Source organism: Macaca nemestrina, chromosome X (genome assembly GCF_043159975.1).
Source record: "Macaca nemestrina isolate mMacNem1 chromosome X, mMacNem.hap1, whole genome shotgun sequence".
NCBI classification, from domain to species: Eukaryota; Metazoa; Chordata; class Mammalia; order Primates; family Cercopithecidae; genus Macaca; species Macaca nemestrina.
In genome coordinates, this window is record NC_092145.1 from 84,469,311 (window position 1) to 84,484,029 (window position 14,719).

At 45.0% G+C, this 14,719-nt stretch overlaps 1 protein-coding gene across 2 annotated transcripts; it reads left to right on the plus strand.

Moving 5' to 3' along the window:
* Window positions 1-2,095: 2,095 nt before the first annotated feature.
* LOC105476669 (pyrimidinergic receptor P2Y4) lies at window positions 2,096-12,143 on the plus strand. Of its 2 annotated transcripts, XM_011732803.2 has the most exons (3): window positions 2,096-2,114; window positions 2,652-3,698; window positions 9,121-12,143. In XM_011732803.2, the coding sequence occupies exons 2-3, from the start codon at window positions 2,659-2,661 to the stop codon at window positions 9,179-9,181; spliced, it is 1,101 nt and encodes a 366-aa protein (XP_011731105.2). In that variant the 5' UTR covers window positions 2,096-2,114; window positions 2,652-2,658; the 3' UTR covers window positions 9,182-12,143. The 2 variants fall into 2 exon arrangements, with proteins under 2 accessions (XP_011731105.2, XP_011731106.2); XM_011732804.2 differs by lacking the exon at window positions 9,121-12,143 and having other exon boundaries at window positions 2,652-6,026.
* Window positions 12,144-14,719: the final 2,576 nt, after the last annotated feature.

The following is a 14,719-nucleotide window of genomic DNA, read 5'->3' on the forward strand; positions in this document are numbered from 1 at the left end:
CTACACCCGGCTCTCAAACCTCTAGGCTTGTTCTCTGCACCTTCTCCACTATATTCAGACCAAGTCTCTGGGAGTGATCAAGAGAGATGAGGGGTACTGTATAGAAAGGGGTAGAGTCTGTATGGGAAATGTATTGGCTAGTATCCTCCAGGAGGCATGAACTGTCTCCTGGCCATCTCCTCTTACATGTATAACAGGCATCTCAAAATTTACAGGCTGAAAAGTGAACTCCCAATCTTTCCCCTAAACCCACTCCTATCTCTGTCAACAGTAACTTTATTCTTCCAGCTGCTCAGGTCAGGCATCTTGGAGCAATTTTTGACTCTTCTTTCTCTTATACCCCATATCGGTAAATCTCGCTGTCCCTACTTAAAAAAAATATATCCAGAATTTGACCACTTCTCATCATCTCCGTCACTGTGATCCAAGCTACCATCATCTCTATCAGCAATAGCCTCTTGACTGGTCTTCCCCCTGTACCTCCAGCCCTGCAGTCTATTCTCAACATAGAGCTGGCCAGTGAGCCTTCTAAAATGTAAGTCAGATGACACCTCTCTTCTCTAAACCCTAAGTGCCTTCCCATTCACCAAAGAGTCCTTTACAACGGCCTCCAAGGACCTTCATGATCTGGTCCCTGCCAAACTCTCTGACTTCATTTTTTACTTTTCCCCTTCTCACAACACCTGGCCTTTATTCAAAAGTCACCCTTAATATTTATTTATTTATAGACAGGGTCTTGCTTTGTCATTGAGGCTGGAGTGCAGAGGTGTGATCATAGCTCACTGCAACCTCGAACTGCTGGGTTCAAGTGATCCTCCTATCTCGGACTCCCAAAGTGCTGGGATTAGACGTGTGAGCCACTGTGCCTGGTTTCACTCCTAATACTTAAAACAACGACTCTCTCTATTACCCTTTTCCTTCCCTCTTTAATTTTTCTCCATAATGATGATCACAATCTACATATTTTACTTATTAATTTTGTTATCCCCCAGTAGTATGTAAGTACCATTAGGGCGGGAGTTTTTGTCTATTTTGTCTACTCCTAAGGAATTACCAGTAACTGGAACTGGACCAGGTAAAAGTAGACTCTCAGTAAATATTTGTGGTTTTAAAAAAAATTATTTATATTTGAGACAGGGTCTCACTTTGACACCCAGATTGGAGTGCAGTGGCGCGATCACAGCTCACTGCAGCCTCAACGTCCCAGGTTCAAGCACTCCTCCTGCCTTAGCCCCCCATGTAGCTGGGACTTCAGGTGCATGCCACCACGCCCGACTAATTTTTTGTATTTTTTGTGGAGACAGGGTTTTGCCACGTTGTCCAGGCTTGTGTTGAACTCCTGAGTTCAAGAGATCTGCCTGCCTTTGTCTCCCATAAATATTTGTTGATTCTTTCCTGGATCATAGCTAGTGGCTTAGAGAGGCAACTTAAGCACAGCAATTAAGTCATGGATGCTAGAGCCTGATCCAAAGGCAGGCCTGCCTTGGTTCAAATCTTGACTCTACCACTAACTAGCAAGACACCTAAACTTTCTGTGCCTTCATTTTTTCATCAGCAGAGCAGAGACAATAATAGTACCTAGTTCATAGAGAACCTATGGAGTCATTAATAAGTATAAAGCACTTAGAAAAATGCCTGTCACATACTAAGTGCTATATAAGCATTCGTTGTAATGATATGCATATGAGATTGAGATTTGTATTAAATATCAGTAGTTTAGATTTTCTAAAATCTTTCAATGTGTTGTCCTGCATTTGCCCATGTGAAAATTCATTTCCCATGTTTCTGCTCACTTACACAGACTTGTATGATCCCCCTGTAATCTATCTCCAGGGGCCTGGCTCTTCATCGGTAAACTTGGATGTTTCCTCGTGTGCTTCCTCCTGCAGTCATTTCAAAGCTGTTAAATAGTAATCTCGCTGGGCCCCAGTTTCCCAATCTGTACAATGAGTAGGGTTGGACTAGGTCATTGTAAAGGGCCTTTCTAACTCTTTGGATCTCCCAGATGGGAGGAGGGACAGGCCCCACCTCCAACTCCACCTCCTTGGATATGCCCTCTGGCTGCCAAGGGGAAAGGTGACAGAGTCAGCTGAGCTCAGCTTCAAGGGGACCAGGTAGGAGACGTGCCAAGGTTCTTGGGCAAGGGTGGCAATGGGGCTCCTGGGCTGTAGGCGGGCAGTGGGGAAGGTGTCATAGGTAAATGTCATCTGGAGACACTGTGACCAGGGCACTAGGAGAGGCGAAGGCACTGTGGGGAGAGACACTCCTCTTCCAGGGACACAGCTGTGATGAGGAGTCAGGAGACACTTTGTGTCTGGGTATCTTCCCACTTTGGATAGTGCTGGGAGGCCTCCACCCTCTTAAGCCAGCCAGGCTCTTAGGGACAGAGTGAGCTGCAGAGTGAGAACAACCCAAACCCACGGGCTGCCTGCCTGAGCCCCAGCACTGCCTGCTGCCCACCACTCCCCAAGCTGGACCAAGGGAGCTTGGGTAGGGGCCTGGCTAGCCTGAGTGCACCCAGATGCACTCCTGTCAGCTCTCTAGTGCTTCAACCACTGCTCTCCCTGCTCTCTGCGTTTTTTGCCCCAGCTCAGGGATAGGGGTGGGCAGGGAAATCCTGCCACCCTCACTTCTCCCCTTTCCATCTCCAGGGGGGCCATGGCCAGTACAGAGTCCTCGCTGTTGAGATCCATAGGCCTCAGCCTAGGTCCTGGCAGCAGTGAGGTGGAGCTGGACTGTTGGTTTGATGAGGATTTCAAGTTCATCCTGCTTCCTGTGAGCTATGCAGTTGTCTTTGTGCTGGGCTTGGGCCTTAACGCCCCAACCCTGTGGCTCTTCATCTTCCGCCTCCGACCCTGGGATGCAACTGCCACCTACATGTTCCACCTGGCATTGTCAGACACCTTGTATGTGCTGTCGCTGCCCACCCTCATCTACTATTATGCAGCCCGCAACCACTGGCCCTTTGGCACTGAGATCTGCAAGTTCGTCCGCTTTCTTTTCTATTGGAACCTCTACTGCAGCGTCCTTTTCCTCACCTGCATTAGCGTGCACCGCTACCTGGGCATCTGCCACCCACTTCGGGCACTACGCTGGGGCCGCCCTCGCCTCGCAGGCCTTATCTGCCTGGCAGTTTGGTTGGTCGTAGCCGGCTGCCTCGTGCCCAACCTGTTCTTCGTCACAACCAGCACCAGAGGGAACACCGTCCTGTGCCATGACACCACTCGGCCTGAAGAGTTTGACCACTATGTGCACTTCAGCTCGGCGGTCATGGGGCTGCTCTTTGGCGTGCCCTGCCTGGTCACTCTTGTTTGCTATGGGCTCATGGCCCGTCGCCTGTATCAGCCCTTGCCAGGCGCTGCACAGTCTTCTTCTCGTCTCCGATCTCTTCGCACCATAGCTGTGGTGCTGACCGTCTTCGCTGTCTGCTTCGTGCCTTTCCACATCACCCGCACCATTTACTACCTGGCAAGGCTGTTGGAAGCTGACTGCCGAGTGCTGAACATCGTCAACGTGGTCTATAAAGTGACTCGGCCCCTGGCCAGTGCCAACAGCTGCCTGGATCCTGTGCTCTACTTGCTCACTGGGGACAAATATCGACGTCAGCTCCATCAGCTCTGTGGTGGTGGCAAGCCCCAGCCCCGCACGGCTGCCTCTTCCCTGGCACTAGTGTCCCTGCCTGAGGGTAGCAGCTGCAGGTGGGCAGCCACCCCCCAGGACAGTAGCTTCTCTACTCCTAGGGCAGATAGATTGTAACACGGGAAGCCGGGAAGTGAGAGAAAAGGGGGTGAGTGCAGGGCAGAGGTGAGGGAACCCAATAGTGATACCTGCTAAGGCGCTTCCTCCTGTTTTCCAGGCTCTGGATAGAAGCCCTCGCCCTGAGGGTTGCAGGGAGACAGGGACATTATGGGTGATCTCATCTCTCATAACCCCTTCAGTTGCCCACTCTTTTTTAGCCAATGCCAGCCTTCTACTCCTTTCTCATTGTTTCTGTCCCTTCCTGGGGCCATTGATCCTACAAGTCTTCCTGAAAATCTTCCCCAGTCCTCTTTCCCTGTCCCATTTCCCCCACAGCCTCCTATAGCATGTGTTTCTCCAGCCAGACCAGAGCATTCAGCTGAAGGGGTGGATCAGGCAGAGTCATCTCAGGATTGGCCTGACGTATCTGATGGTGATAACCAGAATCAGGAAGTGGAGGCAACTTCCATATCACAGATGCCAAGGATGTGCCATATGCAGCACCCACACCAACTTCCTGGTTCTCCCTCAAAGACAGCATAGTCTTGCTTACCGAGGCACTGCAATAGGGTGTGATCCCAGGGAGCCTGCATGCCAGGGTCCCCGCATATAGCTGGGGGCCTGACACTGTTGAACTAGTGCGCAGCATGAATTAAAGTCCTGTGATGGGGTGGGGACCTTAGCTGATAACAGCCTTTAGGACTGGAATGGGACTGGACCTTCTTTATGATGTTTGCTCAGAACATGTATATGACAGCTCTCCTGTACTTAACGAAAGGACAAGTGGATGGCTCAGACTGAGGGGGTGGAGCTCTCATGTCTATGGCTGTAAGTTCCGACATTGAGGAGTAGAGCAGATTTGTGCAGAGGATGGTGGTGACAGGAATTGATGCCCAGAACTAGCGTTTCACTGATCTCTCCCCTTTCTCTAGCTCCTGCCCCAAATAAATGATAAATCTGCCACCAGCTCTTTCAGATCAGGCTTCAGGACTTTGAGGCCAGGGTGGAGCACTAGGACTGGGAAGGTTCCTTTTAAAGTTTCCCACCCATTCATTGCTTCTCTCTTCCAGTGCCATCTTAGCACTTACAGGCTTATAGGATCAAGTTGCGGAGGGGAGCGGGGTGCATTGGAAATTGAGAAGCTAACCCCTAAGCCTTGGGAAGTAAGAATTTCTTGGTAGGCATTCTTGAGAAGGGTGGGCTCACACTTACAGGCCTTCTCCCTTTGAAATCACCTTCCAGCCTGTTGGTCTCCTGAGTCAGACCCCAGCCTTGCCTTTCATTTTTTCCCACCCTTGCTGACCTGTCTCTGATCTCTTACTTATCTAATGATACCAACTTCTTATTGGCTTCTAAGGGGTCTCTCTCCGTAGAGTAGGGCTGGGGCTGGACTGCAGAAAAAAAATGACTTCAGTTTTCCTAAATTTCCCTTTTTGTTTTTTGAAAGGCTCCCACTTTCTCCCTAGATATCCAGGACCTTCTTGCTACGCAGGACTCCTGCCATTAGGAGTAAATGAACCGACTTTTTTCTCCTCTTCTTACTGGTTCTCTCAGTCTCACAGCCACTGTTACATACACTGTTCCTCATCTGCACTCTCTTCCTTTTATTCCTATGACCATGGCCTCTTTGCCCATCACCTCCCCTAACCTGCTGTCCCCACCCAGTAAAGCTGCTTTTTCCATCCCAACTGACTCAGGCCAATTTTCTCATCTGTTACTTTAGGGCTGTCTTCCCTTGCACTTTAGCTTTAAACACCTTGACTTTCACCTTTCTTCTAGGACTGGAGGAAATTGCAGATGAAACCAGAGGACAAGGCTGGCTTGACTCACTAAAACTTCACATCCTGGAGCTACGTCTAAGCTCTCATTCCTCTTAGCCTGGTGTGTTCCTAGAGAACATTCCACAGCAGCTGTTTCCTGTCTTTTCCACCTCCACAAAGCCCCAAATTCATCTCCTTCTTGTGATCTCTTAAGAGAGTTACCTTGCCTCCTGCAAAACTGAGAAGCTCTAACGCTTCAACTTCCAGTTATCATTCATGATAACTACTCTATATTTGCCCTGTCTTTCTGCCTTTCTTCCCTGAAGTTCCCAAAATAAGAGGTGGTCCCCTTTCTTATTCCTTTGTTTACCTCTCTTCATTATTTCAAGTCTCTTCCATCACCCATTTTATCCCACCTTAAAAACAAACAAACAAACAAAAAAACAAAGCATTACCACTGACACCTTAACCCTGCTGTCGTTTGTCTTTTCTTTTCTTTCCTTTTTTTTTGAGACGGAGTCTTGCTCTGTCACCCAGGCTGGAGTGCAGTGGCACAATTCTCGGCTCACTGCAACCTTCACTTCCCGGGTTCAAGTGATTCTCCTGCCTCAGCCTCCCGAGTAGCTGGGATTACAGGCATGCACCACCACGCCCGGCTACTTTTTGTATGTTTAGTAGAGACGGGGTTGCACCATGTTGGCCAGGCTCGTCTCGAACTACCTACCGACCTCAAGTGATCTGCCCTCCTCAGCCTCCCAAAGTGCTGGGATTACAGGCGTGATTACACGCCTGGCCTAGAAACCTTTTATTGTAAATATTCTCCCTGGTTGCTATAGTCTTTCATGTCTATTATTTCAATTGCCTCATAAAATTATACCTGTCAGTAGATTACATTTTATTTGACTATTCCCCTATTATTGAATATTTAGATATATTTCAATTTTTCTGTGCTTTGAACATCTTAATGTGTATAGATTTTTTCTCCTTTGTAATTCTGTCTCTAGGATAAGTTCCCAGAAGCGGGATTACCAGACCAAAGAGCATGAACGTTTTTATGGATCATGATTGCCAAAAGGACTGCAAAAATTTTCCACACCACAATGACATATGAGTTGTTCCAGTTCCCTTGCAGTGCTAGCATTGGACTTTAGAAGAAATCTCTTTAGATGGTTAAATATTATTTTCATATTTTTTCATTTCTTTGATTACTCATGGGATTGAACTCTTTCCCATATGTTTACTCTTTGCATCTTTCTTCAGTTGGCACCCTAGTGGTATTCTTATATATCTAAATGTATTCTTTTTTTTTTTTTTGGTTTTGAGATGGAGTCTCGCTCTGTTGCCTGGGCTGGAGTGCAGTGGCCGGATCTCAGCTCACTGCAAGCTCTGCCTCCTGGGTTTACGCCATTCTCCTGCCTCAGCCTCCCGAGTAGCTGGGACTACAGGCGCCCGCCACCTTGCCTTGCTAGTGTTTTTTTTTTTTTTTAGTAGAGACGGGGTTTTACCGTGTTAGCCAGGATGGTCTCAATCTCCTGACCTCGTGATCCGCCCGTCTTGGCCTCCCAAAGTGCTGGGATTACAAGCTTGAGCCACCACGCCCGGCCCATGTATTCTTTACTTAATATACATGCTATCCCTTTGTCATTATTTGATGTAAATATTTATCTTATTTATTGTGATACTTTTAATTTTAGTTCCTTATTTTATCCTCTCGCTTTAGAATTTCTCTCCTCATGCTTTTATCTCTCTGATTGCTTTCTATCTCCTTTGCTGACTTCTCTTTTGCTCCTTAAGTAAATAGCATTCCTGAGATCGGTCACAGAGTCATAGCATTTGGGGATTATTTTTTTATTTATTTATTTTTTTTTTTTTGAGACGGAGTCTCGCTCTGTCGCCCGGGCTGGAGTGCAGTGGCTGGATCTCAGCTCACTGCAAGCTCCGCCTCCCGGGTTTACGCCATTCTCCCGCCTCAGCCTCCCGAATAGCTGGGACTACAGGCGCCCGCCACCTCGCCCAGCTAGTTTTTTGTATTTTTTTTTAGTAGAGACGGGGTTTCACCGTGTTAGCCAGGATGGTCTCGATCTCCTGACCTCGTGATCCGCCCGCCTCGGCCTCCCAGAGTGCTGGGATTACAGGCTTGAGCCACCGCGCCTGGCCAGCATTTGGGGATTATTTAATGCCCTTTGTTCATTGGACTGTTGATTTTGCCTCGGAGAGACCATACATGCAGGTGACTCATAGTCCTTGAGAGTACCTCAGAGATCATATAGGGTCTGCGCACCCCCTCACTTTACATTGAAGGAAATAGGCCCAGAGAGGTGGCTTGCCCATGACTCAGTAAGTTAGTGGCAGAGAAGAGGCAAAGTCCCAGGTCTCCTGACTCCCAGGGCTCCTTATATACCATTACTTCAAGCCAACTCAATTCTAGGCCTTCCCTTCTCCCAACCTCCACCTCTACATCTTCAATTGCCTACTAGACAGTTTCACTTGGACCTTCCATTGTTAATTCCACCCCAAGATGTCAAAAGCAAAACTCCCTGAACCAGTTTGTCTACCTGTCTTGCTAATTTCTGTTCATGGCCTCTTCTTTCAAGTCAGCTAGGCTTGAAAACTCTCAGGCAAGTTCAACTCTTGTCTCTCCCTATTTCACAGGTTCTGACATTTCTTTCTTCATCTTGCCAATTACAATTGGCCTTCCTTTTAGTCTCAGCACTACCATTCTAATACTGGCTTTTGTCACCTTATCCCTGACTGTCATAGGCTCCTAACTAGTCTTCCTTATCTCCAATCTCTTCCCATCGAAAGGCATCCTCTAAAATGCATATTGCCAGATTAGTCTACCCACACACTGCTTTCAGAGTTTCACTGTCTTACTCAAAATTCTTTCATAGTTCACTATTGTCCACAAGACAAGTCAAAATCCTTTTGTCAGAAATTCAAGAGGGTCTTTTGAATCTTATTTTCCATTATCCCCCAGTAAAAGTCTCTCTTCTAGATCTAGCTAAATTTGTCTTTTCGTTCTCTCTCCAAACAAGACTTGGGTTTTCTCACCTCTGTGTTTATTTTTCCTGTCCCCCACACTGGAATGCCCTCCCTTTCTTCTTGGGCTGCCCTTTTTCTATTCAGTTTCCAAGGCCAGGCTTTAGTCCTGCTTCCTGTTCGAGGCCTTCTCTGTTGACTCTTACCCACAGTGACCTTACAGGTCACTCCTAGAGCAATTATTGTCTCTGTCAGTCATTGGACACTTTTATTGTCTTCTAACATTACTTCTACTGTTATCTTGAATTGTTATTTAACTATTCATGTACTTTTGTCTTGAGTTCCCGCCTATAAACCCCTTGAGTTACTGTGATAGAAAGGAAAGAGCATAGAACAGAAAATCAGAAGACCCAAGTCTGAGCTCTGGTTCAGAAAATGGGGATCAGGTGTGTCGTCTTGAATGAGTCACTCAGACACTCTGAGCCACAATTTCATCATCCGTAAAAAGAAGATAATAATCTCAGCTTTAAGTACCTCTTCAGATTCTGGTGAAGCTCTAAGTACCTCTTCAGATTCTGGTGCTTAATAAATATTTTCTGAATGATTATATGTTAGTAATTCAGTTTATTGTTTCTTCTTCCAGGTATACTTCCACTTTGAGAGGCCACAGGAACCCCAAGGAATTAAAGCCTAGGGGACTTTAGGAACAAAGGGGGTAGGAGGGCATTGGAAAGATGTTTTGAGGGGAAGTAGACATAACCAGCATCTTTCACATTCCACTCTGTGGGCTAATCACTACTTGGCCTGTCTGTAAGGCTAACCTGGATGTAGGGAGGAGGGGAAGGTGACGCATCCTGAGCTTTCACTTTGCTTATGTTTTCTATTCCTTCATCCAACAATCCCCAGCTGATTAAGTTAAATGCTTCACTCAGGACTCTGCTCTCCTTCATTGATGTGATGAAAGCCAGCATTTTGGTAAAGGAAGCGATAAGGTGTGGTAGAGAGAAGGAACAATTTTCATGAGATAACTGGATTTGGCTTTGAATCATTGATCTGATACTTGCTAGCTGCATGATCTCAGACACGTTACTTGATCTCACTGAACTTCAGTTTCCTCATTGATAAATTGGGATAAGAACACCCATTTCAGAAGACTGTTGCAAAGAGTCAATGGAGTAACGGATGACGAAACATCACTTACAATTCCTGCGGGTGGGAACTTCCTTTCAATGGTTTTCAACTTTAGCATAGCTGGACATGGAACAAGAACTCCCATTCAAGTACTAATCAGGCCCAACCCTGCTTAGCTTCCTAGATCATGAGATCGGGCACGTTCATGGTGGTATGGCCATAGATCATGGAACTAGAACTCTATATTTGAATCTGCTGCTTAGATGTGATAGTTAAGATCATGACAAAGAAAGAACCTTCGAGTGTGAGAAGCAGAGGGCTAAGAACTGATCACCAAGGGATGGCCATAGCGATGGATTGGGAGGAAACAGTTTGGGACTCTGGCATTGCATGAGGGAGAAGAGAGTTTCAAAAACAGGGATTTAGGATAGTCATTTAAAAAACAAAAACAAAAACTTTGAATAAAAAAAGAGAAAGATTAAGAAAGCAATCAACAGTGCCAAGTGCCTAAGAGAATTCAAGGAGGATGTGATGGTCAGAAACACTCAAAAAAAATACTTGATTCTCTGCAAAACTGGGTTTATGCATACAATAGATAATAGCCGATGGCATTGACTAAGAGGACAATTTTAAATAACTTTTGTAATCAAGAACTTTTTACATGCATTTCTTGGTGACCACACCTCTTTCCAAAGTTTCTTGATGACCACACCTCTTTCCAAAGTTTTCAGAATAACCCAGTTAATGGGTCACTTGCCATAACCTACAGAGCTGCTATTTCCCATATGAGATGAGATGTGGCTTGTCATCAAAACGAAGAGCAGAAATACCTGAGTGGAACCAAAGAGTGAGTCTGTCTATGAGGGTACCTTGGTATAGGTTTGATTACCAGAGCTTAATGTATTTGGGTCACAAGATGGGAAGAAAAATTATCCCTTCTTCAGTCAAAGTATACATTATTAAAATGTAAGAACTCTCCCAGAGAGAGAGGAAGATGAAATCTTTCTTGAAGCGGGCTGGTTATTATTGTCTATTTTGTACCACAGTTTGGGGTTCTAGTCCTGTTTTTGGATCTACTGATGGAAAGAAGGAAATAAATGTACTGGGGCCAGGTGCGATGGCTCGCGCCTGTAATCCCAGCACTTTGGGAGGCTGAGGCAGGTGGATCACCTGAGGTCGAGAGTTCAAGACCAGCCCAACCAACATGGTGAAACCTTGTCTCTAGTAAAAATACAAAAATTAGCCAGGCATGGTGGTGCACGCCTGTAATCCCAGCTACTCGGGAGGCTGAGGCGGGAGAATCGCTTGAACCTGGGAGGCGGAGATTGCGGTGAGCCGAGATCATGTCACTGCACTCCATCCTGGGTGACAGAGCGAGACTCCAACTCAAAAAAATGAAAGAAAACAAATGTACTGGGAAAACTCAAGAGAAGAATCAACTGATATCCTCTCAGGAATCACCACGCTGATGGCACCTGCCCAATTTGTGTTACCTCTCACTGATGTTTAACTTACTGCTCTTTGTACATCTCATTCCCTTCACTAAATCAATAGCCCTCTATCTGCAATGTGAATAAAACATTGTTTTTTTTTACCCACTCTAAATATTGCTAGATCCCTTTCCAGAGGGTAGCTGCTGTTCTGGTTCTTTGAGGATTTAAGCTGGTTTGATTTTTTTTTTTTTTTTAACATTTTTGTCTTTATTTCTCTAATGAAATTTTCTCAAGTACATTTTCCAGGTGCTACTAAGTTTTGAAGGGGCTGGCTTTAATATTGTTAAGCAGGTTTCTTTACTACAGGATTTATCTGGAGCCCTTAACATCATAATATCCACTGTGAATTTCTAAGAGGAGGGGGTTCTATATATAGTACTTAGCAGACTTATGGACCAGGGAACCATTTTTTCCTGCAAGGCACATCTCAAGGACCTCTTATGCCAAGACACATTTTAGGAAGCACTGTTCTAGTAAGAGAAACCTACTATCTGGAAACCACCTAGTCAGAGGGCAGGAGTTAGCTTATGTCTCCTGCACTCCTAGATTTCTTCTCTTCTTCTCTCCACCATGGGCAGATACAGACCAAGAAAAGTTCTTTTCTTTTTTTTGTATGTAGAAATGTAAAAAATACTTTTCTACATTTTCCAGGAAATCACATGGCTTTTCAGATTCAATGGAAAAGTTTTTCCCCTCTCCAAATAATAAGTAAAATACTTTTCCTGGAAACCTTTCCCTTTTGAGGTAGTCCATCAATTAGGAATGCATTTGACTGTATGTAACAGGAACCCATGGGGAGGGCTCAACAAGTTATGTGTTTCTTGTGTGTGTTTGTTTTAACAAAAATCCCCAGGTCAGCAGTACAGGGTAGGTGCAGATGTTCAAGAGAATGCTTACAGCTTCCTGCTTTACCATCTCTTTAATGTATGTTTTTCATCTTTGTGGTTATAAAATGGCTGCTCAACTTCCAAGCACCTTGTCTGTGTTATACATGGGAGGAAAGGAGTAAAGGCATATAGCAAGGGGCTAAACAATCCGGTCAACTAAGCCTTTTTTTTTTTTTTTTTTTTGAGACGGAGTGCTCAGTCGCCCAGGCTGGAGTGCAGTGGTGCGATCTCAGCTCACTGCAAGCTCCGCCTCCGGGATTCATGCCATTCTCCTGCCTCAGCCTCCGGAGTAGCTGGGACCACAGGCGCCCACCACCACGCCCAGCTAATTTTTTGTATTTTTACTAGAGACGGGGCTAATTTTTTGTATTTTTAGTAGAGACGGGGTTTCACCATGTTAGCCAGGATGGTTTCGATCTCCTGATCTTGTGATCTGCCTGCCTCCGCCTCCCGAAGTGCTGGGATTACAGGTGTGAGCCACCGCGCCCGGCAGCCCTTTTTCTTTTTCAGGAAAACAATAGCCTTTCCGGAAACACCACCCAGTAGTCTTCTGCTTACACTTCACTGGTTAGAGCTAGGCAATGTACTCAGCTTCCCATACACATAACTGTACATTGCTGCCCCAAACAGGGTGTTCTCTGAGTAAAGAAGACAGGGATAATAGGTATTGGGTAGGATACTAGCAGGGTCTGTTACATACTGCTTGTTTTTTTTCTTCTGACTTAAAAACTGATTTTCCCATGATAACGTTCTGTAATACAACCAAACTCTTTTCTGAGAAAGTTCTGTAACAAAAGCAAGATTAACAGTATGCAATCTTCTATCACATCTGTTACAAACTTCTCGGAAAACCAAGAACCTAATAAATCTTGAATTCAATAATTGAAATTCTTCCAAATTGTCTTGTACTCATTGTGTACATACTATTGTAGTCTGATATTGTCACTTCCGTTTCACATGCAAAGTTTTATACAGTCTGCATGTGAGAATGCTTAATGTGTAGTAAATCAGCATTAATAACCGTCAACCGAATTTGAGCAGTCATCCAATAGATCGAGTTCTTAAGGACGTAGTTGTCTGACTTACTTCTCTGTCTTCCCCAGTGCCTAGAACATAATAGGTGGTCAATAAATATTGCTGAATGAAGTGAGTGAATGAATGAATATCTGAAGTGTCCAGGAAGACCTGTCAGGGCCCTGTGTTATCAAGGAAGATCTAGCTCTAAGTAGGAAAGGACCAGCCTGCCAGGTGAGAAGATAGCAGAAAAACCGAACTGTCAACAGTTGATTCAAAAGCAATTCTTTATATATCGGTTAATTTTGGTGCACCAGAGATGGTTTTGGAAAACTTTTATGCATTTTTAAATATCTTTGGTTTTCAAAATTTCAGTTTTTATTTTTAATTTATTAAGGCATTGCCAAAATAAGTTTATTTTTAATTTATTAAGCAGGGCTGGCATAACTGTCTAAAAATGAATTAGGAATAAAATTCCAAAAATGTAGGAGCAATAATCCCACATCTGAAAAGTTATGGAGTTTTATTAAATTTTTGAAACTTGGCCGGGTGCGGTGGCTTACGCCTGTAATCCCAGCACTTTGGGAGACCGAGGCAGGCAGAGGTCAAGAGATCGAGACCATCCTGGCCAACATGGTGAAACCTCGTCTCTACTAAGAATACAAAAATTAGCTGGGCATGGTGGCATCCGCCTGTAGTCCCTTGGGAGCCTGAGGGAGGAGAATCCCTTGAACCCAGGAGGCGGAGGTTGCAGTGAGCCGAGATTGCGCCACTGCACTCCAGCCTGGTGATGAAGTGAGACTCTGTCTCAAAAAAAAAAAAAAAAAAAAAATTTAAACTTAAACTTGCCTTACATTATTACAAACGCAATGCATTATCACTACACAAGGATCATAAAATACAGACAAGCAAGAACTCTGTGGGGCAGGCAATGATTTATTAGAACCCAGAAAACAATAAACATATGAAATAATTTGATAAATTAGACTTTATCAAAAACTTGTAAAAATTGCTAGAAACAAATCTGCAATGCAGATTTTTTTTTTTTTTTTTTTTTTTTTTTGAGATGGAGTCTTGCTCTGTCACCCAGGCTGGAGTGCAATGGTGCAACGTCAGCTCGCGACAGCCTCCGCCTCCTGGGTTCAACCGATTCTCCTGCCTCAGCCTCCCGAGTAACTGGGATTACACACACCCGCCACCACACCCGGCTAATTTTCGTATTTTTAGTAGACACGGGGTTTCACCATGGTGGCCAGGCTGATCTCAAACTCCTGAAATCACGTGATCCGCCCAGTTTGGCCTCCCAAAGGCTGGGATTACAGGTTTGAGCCACCGCACTGACCAGAAAAATTTCAAATAATTCGTACAGCTGCTTCGTCCTCAAGGATAGACAGCATAATTCCCCACTCCTTAAAGGTGAACTATTGAGAATTCTTTCCAAAGAGCACAGAGTGGAAAAGGGGAAAAAGAGTAACTTTACAGTGGGGAAACTTGACAAACACTACCTCAGCCAGGTGATCAAGGTCAACAACAACTCTGATAAGTCTTGTTGATACTATGTGTCTTAGTTATAAGGTGATGACAAATGGCACTTTACTTCTGTGGTCTTCTTCCCTAAAACCCATAACCTCAGTCTCATCATGATAAAAAACGTCAGACAAATTTCAATAGCAGGACATCATACAATGTACTTGACCAGCATGCCTCAAAAGAGTCA